The sequence below is a fragment of the Canis lupus genome, chromosome 18 (assembly GCF_011100685.1).
Source record: "Canis lupus familiaris isolate Mischka breed German Shepherd chromosome 18, alternate assembly UU_Cfam_GSD_1.0, whole genome shotgun sequence".
Classification (NCBI taxonomy): Eukaryota; Metazoa; Chordata; class Mammalia; order Carnivora; family Canidae; genus Canis; species Canis lupus.
In genome coordinates, this window is record NC_049239.1 from 51,507,938 (window position 1) to 51,516,821 (window position 8,884).

The 8,884-nt window shown below is 58.4% G+C and overlaps 1 protein-coding gene across 1 annotated transcript; it reads right to left on the reverse strand.

Annotated features, from left to right (window-relative positions):
* Positions 1 to 3,062: 3,062 nt before the first annotated feature.
* On the reverse strand, positions 3,063 to 7,766 carry TMEM151A (transmembrane protein 151A). Its single transcript, XM_038563845.1, has 2 exons — positions 7,570 to 7,766; positions 3,063 to 5,521 (listed from the first exon to the last, which is right to left on the reverse strand). The coding sequence occupies exons 1-2, from the start codon at positions 7,642 to 7,644 to the stop codon at positions 4,190 to 4,192; spliced, it is 1,407 nt and encodes a 468-aa protein (XP_038419773.1). The 5' UTR covers positions 7,645 to 7,766; the 3' UTR covers positions 3,063 to 4,189.
* Between the last annotated feature and the right edge of the window lie 1,118 nt (positions 7,767 to 8,884).

Genomic DNA, 8,884 nt, shown 5'->3' on the forward strand with positions numbered 1-8,884 from the left:
CCTGCTAGTTCCACCTGGGGTCATCCCTGTGGCTATGGTCATCTGCTATTTGATTTGGTCCGCTGTATCGAAGATGGCCCTGCTTCCATATCCAGAAGCTGATGCTGGCTCTTGACTGGGGACCTTATTCTCCTATACACCACCTGTTATCTATCAGGAGGCAAGGCTGGATGTCTTCACAGTATGGTGGTCTCAGGGCTCCAAGACACCATAAGGTAGAAGTTGCAAGGCCTCTCAAGGTTCAGTCTCTCCAGGTGCAAACATCACTTCCACCACATTCTATTGGTCAAAGCAAGTCACAAAGCCAGCCCAGATTTAAAGAGTGGGGAAATAGGTTCTACCTCTTGAGAGGGAAGCTGTGAAGAATTCATGGCCATATTTAAGCTATCAAGGGTCAGAAGGTCCTAATACATACCCTGAGATCATTCTGCCCCCAGTTAGCCCAAATCTGTCATATCACACTTTCTTCCCTCAAACCAGCATCATGAAAAGATTGGTGTTCATTTTGCAGACCACTCTGTACAGTAGGTATGGCATTTGGCTCAGTGGCTGATTGAAGATGGTCACTAGAATATCACCTATCCTTTTTTTAATATAAGATTTTATTTATTTATTTATTCATGAGAGACACACACACAGAGGGAGAGACACAGGCAGAGGGAGAAGCAGTCTCCATGCAGGGAGCCCAATGTAGGACTCGATCCTGGGACTCTGGGATCACGCCCTGAGGCATGACGCTCAATCACGGAGTCACCCAGGCGCCCTGGATATTTCCTATCCTGCATGCCAATCTTACAATGTGATGTTGACAAGCTTCCATTGAGAGGTGGGGTCTTATATTTCCTCCCCTAGAAACTGGGTGGATCTTCTTAATAACCTTGACCAATAGAAAGGGGTAGAAGTGGTATTTGTGAATTCTAAGACTAGCTCATAAGGGGCAATAGAGCTCTCACCCTCTTGATAGACTTGTCCTTGGAACCTGCCATCATGTTATGAGGGAACCCAAGCCACATGGAGAGGCCCTCTTTGGATGTCCCAGTCAATAGACCTAGTTAGGCCCAGCACCTACTGCCCTAATGGGCAGTAATGAATTAATGAGCCTTTAGATGATTCTGCCCCTGGCTTTAGAATCTTCCAGCAGAGGCCCTAGATGTCCCAGAGCAGAGATAAACCATCCCTGTTTGCTCTGTCAGAATTCTTGACCCACAGAAACCAGGAGAGAAGATAATAATGATTATTGATGTTTTTAAGCCACTAAGTTTTGGGGTAATTTGTTATGTCATAGTAGATAATTAGCATAGGTTGCCAGTAATAGAAACAAGAAGAAAAAAAAACAGTAGCTTAAATAAACTAGAAGTTTATTTCTCCTTCTTATTGAGAATCTAGAAGTAGGCAACCCAAGAATGATATGGAAACTCCTATGGTGTCATCAGAAGCGCAGTCTTCTATTTTGTTGTTCTGCTTTCCTCAGCATGAGTACAATTCTCAAGGTCACCTCCTGACCCAGCATTGCTGCTGGAGTTCCAACCATCACATCTGCATTCTGGGCTGAATGCAGGATGAAACAAGAGGATAGAACTAGCCTTCACCGATATTTCTGTTTCAAAGAACATTTCTTAAAAATGTTCCAACACCTGCTTATATCTCATATCCTAAAATTAAGTCACACAGTCACTTATATGCAAGGGAGGCTAGAAATGTTACTTTTTCACTGGGCTCATGGCCATCTGAAGTAAAACTGGGGTTCTGTTGTTGAGGAGGAGAGGATAGTGGATCATGGCTAGCAGGTAGTTGGTGACTGTGGTGCTAGAGCAGGAAAATGGAAGAAGGAAATCTTTTCCACTGGCAGGAGCTGGAGCTGGAGCCAATAACCAGCCCCCCACTCCCGCCACAAACACACACACACACACACACACACACACGCACACACTGTCCATGCAGCTTCCTTAAATGCTTGGGTACCAGAGTTTATTTTCCAAGTTGCTTCTGAACAAAGAACTGACTTCACTCCCAAAGAAGTGAGGCAGTGATGCCCAAGGAAAGCTTTGGTCTCTTAACACCACTTTCCCCACGTGGCCAGTAGGCAGCTGGACTTGGCCTAAAATTCTAACAAGTGGCTCTGACCTTGTCACTTACCTGATCAACCATGCCTGTGGTTCCTGTTTGCCCCAGCTTACAGACAAATTCTGGGGTTTGGTGGTGAAGACTTCAGCCAACTGTTTCATGGCTCTTGGCTTCCATCTCCTTCTCACACCTTGCTTCATGTTCTGCACCCAGGCATTTGTGCAGGCAGATCCCACAGCCCCGAACACCCTGCCCTGTCTCTGCCCCGGGTGAATCCCACCCATTCTCAGCACCCTTCCAGGGCCACCACCAGTCCTTCTGCTGTCTTTGCACAGATTAGAAAAGGGTGCCTTCATGCAGGTGGGTGCAGCTCCACGCTGGGGCTGGAGGAGTGGCCCACAGGCTGCCTTCCACCCACATCTGCCCTCTAGCCCGGTGCCCTGGCACCGTGAACTCCCTGCACGGCCATCCATGGGAAGATGCCACCTCCAGGAGTGAGTGAGGCCCTTCATTTGCCCTCGTTCTTGATCTTCGGATCCCATGTGCTGATTCAGGGCTGGCTATTTCCCACCTGTGTCCTCCGACATGCTCAGCGCCCACTCCCCCGAACACCAGTGGCCATTGAGGGAACTGAACTTATGCCACAGACCATAGCTCATTTCTTCCACTCTGGGGACCAGTCACCAGGCCCTTAGACCTCAGTATGTCCAGCGGTAGAACGAAAACCCCCACTGGGCTGGAAGATGGACCACTTGGACAATGCCTTAGAAGTGAACCAGATGCCAGTCAGTTGGGGTGAGCTGCTCAGAGCAACTTAAACCTGAGTCTCAGGCCCTAGGCTGGGCAGAGAGGTTCCCTCTCAGCTTACCCTGTTCCTGGGAACGCTGGAGCCCAACCTGGCCCCCTCTTCCAGAACTGAGCATCGAAACGCTAACCCAGGGTGGCCCATTGCACTTGTAATGGCCTTAGACCCACCACTTAGGAATGCACGTGAGACCTTCCATTTAATATCTTTTATTTTATCTGTGTCTTCTCTGCCTCCTCCCTCACCCACTGGCCCCCAAGAGGTGGTAGAAACCCCAGTTGGAAGGGAGGGGACTACTCTCTCCTCCCTGGAGGAGGAACAGTGTCCCATGGGCCTGGCCCCACTGATGGGAGAAGCAGGGGCCTCCATGGCAGAGCAGGTGCATCGTCCAAGAGGCTGTGGCCAAGGCCGAGGTCCCTCGGATGCCCTGTGGCCCTGGGCCCCGTGGGTCATCAGGAAGGTGAAGAGCAGAGAAGTCTGGGGGAGCAATGAGAGGACAAAGCCTCGTGGGGAGAGTGTGCGTGGCTGATAGAGGCGGATGTGGACTTTGGGGGGACAGGAGCAGAGACCAGAAGATGTGGGATCAAGGCAGGGTCCTAAGAAGGAACGCCAGGTCATAGGGGAGCTGGATGTGAGGGGAGGGTACACCAGGGAAAAACAGGGGGCCAAGGGGGACAAGGCTGTGCTCCAAGAACCAGGCTCCCAGTACAGGGGCTGTGCCACAGTCTGATCAGGGACTGGCCCTGAGCAGAGACCAGAGGGTAGGCAGGGAGGGGTTGTCAGGGGAGGAGGATGGGGACTTGGGGCTGTAGTGGGGCCAGGCTGTGGTGTTGTCACAGCCAGCTCTTCAATTTCTTGGAAGCCAGCCCAACTGGGCATAGCCCCAAACCACCAATTTGTGCTTCTGGGTTGCTCGAGGGCTCCCAATGTGGCCTCAGCCATGCAGGGAAGAGCAGGTAAGCAGCCCTCTGCTGCATGTAATAGCTGTCCCCAGGACTCCTTCCCCAACCCAGGCTTTCTGGAAACATCCCCCCTGCCCAACCTGACAGGGCTCTAGGCTAGATCACCAGCCATCGCAGGGGGTGGAACACGGTGGTGGTGGGGAGCCATGCTGGGATGTTCACAGACTCAACTTCAGTGGTGTCCATTCACCCCCCAAATCACCCTGGGTTGCTGCGCTTCAGTCTGATTAAGGACTCTCCCCCTCCCCCACCCCTCGTGTGCTGGTCTGTTTTCCCTCCTATCTCGGACAACAGCCGCTCAGGCATCAAAGCCCACGGCGGGGTGGTGGGGAGGAGGCCACCTGGGGGCCCCCCGGTCTCAGAGTGTACCCTGCCCGTCCCCCTGGCAGCCGCTGTCACCATGGACAATGAGCACCGGGAAGTATAGGGCGTCCTCGTAGCACGGTGGGCTTTCCAGGGGCTCTGTGTCCTCTCCGCGGCGCCCCAGTGGCCCCCCGCTCAGGCTCCGGAAGACCCCTGGTGTGGCCCGGCCCCCAGCTCCCAGAGACAGGCGGCTGCGGCTGAAAGGCAGGCGGGGCCCACCGGGCCGGGCAGGGGGCAGCGAATTGCTGCTGAGGGAGCGACGGCAGCGCTGGCAGCCACGGAGGTAGGCACCGGAGCCGGCACCCATGACCACGGCCTCCGAGTAGCTGGGTACCAGCTGCCGGTTGGAGCAGATGTGCCACTCCAGCTCGGTGAAGTCCACCGTGGCCACCCGGGACAGCGGGGGCCCGCTGGGCACCGCCCCAGGGGGGGGCGAGCCGGCCCCGAAAAGCTTCTCCACCTGGTAGTGCACGTGGGCTGTGCCATAGGCTGCCACGACGCGCAGCGGCCAGGACAGCGTGGCCGCCGACACGAGCCAGAAGACCCAGGCGCGGGCATACCAGGGCGGGCTGCGCGGGTCCGCGAAGACCATGAGCGACTCGCGGAAGTCCACGTCCTTCAGGTGCATGCCCTCGCGGGCCTCCAGGTAGTCGTCCAGGCCCTCGTTGGCGCTGAAGAAGCGGGCCCGCTGGGTGAGGTACGAGGCCTCGGCCTCGGCGCTGCCGAAGCTGAAGCACTTGGTGAAGCGCAGCCTCGTGGCCGCGTGGTCAGCCAGGCCCACAAGCTCCTTGGAGACATCGCGAACGCCGTGGGCCGAGTAGTCAAACTCGCCGCGAGCCGTGCGACTGTCAGCCCTCTCGTGGTAGACCTGCGTGGTGGTGTAGGCATCGCCGTTGCGGTAGCGGGTGATCTGGCGGGTGCGCCGCACGTAGTGGTAGCTGGTGGCCTTCCACCAGACACAGGGCGGCGCCTGCTGCAGCCGGTGGATCAGGGCAAGCACGGTGTTGGCGTCGGTGCGCGGCGCCTGGCACGAGCGCACGTGGCAGTGCCAGCACTCAGCCAGGTAGAGGAGGTAGAGAAGGGAGACAAAGGCCAGCGGGATGTACAGGTAGCCATCTGAGCAAGGGCTGGCGGGGTAGGTGGGCGGGGGGCCCCCAGCCCCGCGGGCCAGGGCTGCCTCAGGCCCCAGGACCAGCCGTGGCACCGTGGCCAGGCGACACCAGGCCACCACGGCGCCGCAGGCATGGATGAGCAGTGTGAGGAGCAGGCACTTCCAGTGCGACTCTCGGCACAGAGAGCTTCCCAGGGACTGTTTCAGGGGCCGCTGCTGCGGGGTGGGCAGAGAGAGGAGAGGTGGGCATCAGGATGGGCCATTGGCTGCTCCTGCCCCTCTGCTTAGGCCCCATGAAGGAGCTGGGGCTCTGCTTTCCACTCTACAGAGGAGGAAACTGAGGCCCGAAGGGACAGAGCATCTTGCTCCAGACCTCACCCCTCCAGCCCTCACAGTAGAGCTACATGATTCAAACTGGGGCCAGTCTGCCCCCAAGCTGTCCTCTACTGTGCCCCATCATCCCTCAGTCAAGGGCACCCAGGGAAAAGCAGACACATCTCCGCCAAGAGAAGGAAGGACCTCCTGACTGGCCATTGGGAAAACTGAACTCTGGTTCCAGTTCTCCCCCTCACTTTCTGTGTGGTCTTGGCCACATTCCTGTCCTCTGCAGGCCTTAGTTCCTGGACCTGTTGGTACAGGAGGCCAGGGTGGCAGGGGTCCTAAGGGTGAAGAGCATGGGCTTTGGAACCCCACTGCCTGGGATTCACTGCTGGCTCCACCACTTACTGTATGACTTGGCCAGGTCCCTCATGCCCTCTGGACCTCAGTCTCCTCATCTGGAGACTGGGGCTTTTGTGAGGATTCAAGAAGACCTTACGTGTGGCCATTGCAGCACAGAGTCTGGCCCCAGGAATAAATATTATTACTGTTATCCTGAGACTCCCTCTGGTCCCTTGGCTTCACTTAGAGACTTGGGAGAAGCTTTTAAGTAAGTGAGAAAGAGGAAGAGCTGGGAACGGGGGAGGTGTGAGTCTGGGGGGAGCAGATGGAGTGTCGTCCTCCACTGCCCATCTGTGCTGTGAGGGAGGGGGTAGAGCACAGCTGCTGGGCAGTCTCTCGAGAGACCCAAGAGGAGAAGAAATGCCCCCAGCCCAGCCCAGGGCAGCCCACTGCCCCCCCTCCACTCCATCACCCACCACAGGTACTCACCACCACTGACCTGCAGGGCGGGCCACACACCCACATCCTCCACCACGTTTATCACAGGCCCACCTCACACAGATGTGCAGGCTGCCTGCCCATCCCAGACACCAGACGGTCACCAATGCCCAGGGCACAATCCCTCATAACCATAACACGGTGCACAAGTGCATACTTTCACCACCCCGCACACACACCCCACACAGACCCACCCACCACAGGACACACACAGGCATACGTGGGTTACACATTCCCTGAAGCCCAGGTACACATCAGACCCTCACCTGACCACAGTGCACATCCCCTAACCCCACCCCTACTGCAACCTGACACGCACACACTAGACTCTAGGGGAGAGACCCTCCCACAGCAGAACATGTTCACGCATGACCACATCACCCAAGCCAAGGACCCACCAGACCACCACCTGACTTTGGCTCACCCCAGATGCCGGGAGCATGGACTAGCATTCACACACCCACAAGTGCACTACATCCATCCAAGCACATCCACAGACCCTCTCACCACCTATCACCCCTGCACTCCACACAGGGCCCCACATTCCCGCAGATCCTCTTCTTGGCCGGGGTTGAGCAGAGGCCACTCTGGGGGTCCCAGCCAGCAGGAAGGCCGCCCCCACCGCCCCGGGCCTCACCGCGGGGGAAGGGAGAAGGGGTACCAGAGGCCGCCTCCTCTCCTCTTTCCCCTCCTCCCTCCGCCGCCTCCCTCAAGCCCTGGCTACTGCTGCTGCATTGCAGACGCCGCCCGGGCACCTCGTGAGCCGCTGGGCCGGGGGGGCGGGGGCCCGACCCCGGGGCCTTGGGGCCGAGGGGCTGCGCTGCGGAATGAGGGCGCGCGGGGGCCAGACGCTGACGTCACAGGAGGGCGAGGGGGGACGAAGGGGCGCCCGGGGCGGGAGTCACCCCCTCCTGCCTTCCCAGCGCCTCCACCCCGACCCCCACGCGAGCCCCCCGGCACGCCAGACGCCGGCTCCCCTAATGACGTCATTGGAAGCTGGGGTTTGGAGACTTCCCACCTCAGCCCCGTCCAGGGTTTGCCCCTTCCGTGGTCCCCCTCGCCCCGCTCCAGCCCCTGCTCCGGCCCCCAACACGCGGCGCCGGTACCTCCTCCCGCAGCGGTTCGCCGTCCGGGATGAACGCAGGCACTTCCCCGCTGTCGCCTCCGCCGCCCTCGGGCATGGTGTCCTGGCTGCTGGGGCGGCCCGGGCCCGGGCCCGGGGCATGATAGGGGGAGCGCGGAGGGCTGCGGCGCGGCCCCGAGGGCGTCCGCTCGGCTCGTCGGCCGCGCAGGGAGTGCGCCGAGCTCGAGCCCGAGCGCGGCGGTGGCGGCGGCGGTGGCGGCGGCGGTGGCGGCGGCGGTGGCGGCGGCGGTGGCGGCGGCGTCGGCGGCCGCGGTGCCCGGCGCCCCGCCCTCCGCTGACCCCGCCCCCGCGGCACCCGCGGCGCCGCCGGCATCGCCTGGTACAGCGGGCGCTGCCCCCGCCCGAGAACCCCGGGCTGGCCGACCCAAGCTTGGGTTCGCCTCCTGCCGCGCTTGCGCTTGCGACCTTGGCCGAGTCCTTGCTCTTGGGGCCTATTTCCCCGGCTGTGAGAAGGTGGAGGGGGATCTCAAAGGTGGGAAATTCCCCGGCGACGTGTCTCTGAGGAGCAGGCCCAGGGCTAAGCCCACCCAGATCCCACCCTGGAAGCCTTGCTTGTAGGGGAGGAAGCAGTTATAACCCAGAAAGGTGTGATGCACCTCATTCCCTGGACAGAGGTCCTGGGCTCCACTTAAGAGCTGGCAGGTTGGGGGCCAGGGCACCCAGGGCCCTAGGCTTCATGACCTTGGGCCTGCACTCTCCACCCCAACCTCAGTCTTCTCACCTGAGAAATGGGAATAGAAAGGTGCACAGGCATTATCATGAGGTACTAGGGAGTGGGATCTGTCCTTCATGGGATAATGCCCTCCCAGGTACCGGTGGCCCCAGTGCTGCTCCCTGGCCCTAGGGGCCTCAGACCTTCACACTTGCCCCTAGTTCTGGGCCTACCCGCAAGGTAGACAATTCATTGGTGGGACATAGGGAGCTGCAATACTAGGTGTTTTGGGTTGCTTTGCTATTTTTTCCTCCCCAAAGGGCAACTCAAAGACCATTCATTCAGTTCAATAACCATACCCTTTTAAAGCTGAGGTGATTGAAATGGTAGAAGGAGTAAAGGAGTGAACCAAGGCTTCATCTATTTATTTATTATTTATTTATTGGACACAGATTTTTATTGGGTATCTGCTATACCCAAATATTGTATTTGGCACTGTGAAGACACGGGTAGGAGTGGAGAATGATACAGGCCTTGTCCTAATGGAATTTATATCCAGGGCAAACTGGTGTATGCAGAGGGATCCTGGAACCCAGCATCTGGCCTCAACCCCCAGCCATGTCAG

Excerpts from the sequence above, each read along its gene's own strand:
- TMEM151A (XM_038563845.1), bottom strand. The coding sequence starts at position 7,644 with ATGCCCGAGGGCGGCGGAGGCGACAGCGGGGAAGTGCCTGCGTTCATC. Across the intron at positions 5,522-7,569 it reads GCGAACCGCTGCGGGAGGAG|CAGCGGCCCCTGAAACAGTC; the intron begins GTACCGGCGCCG and ends CCCACCCCGCAG.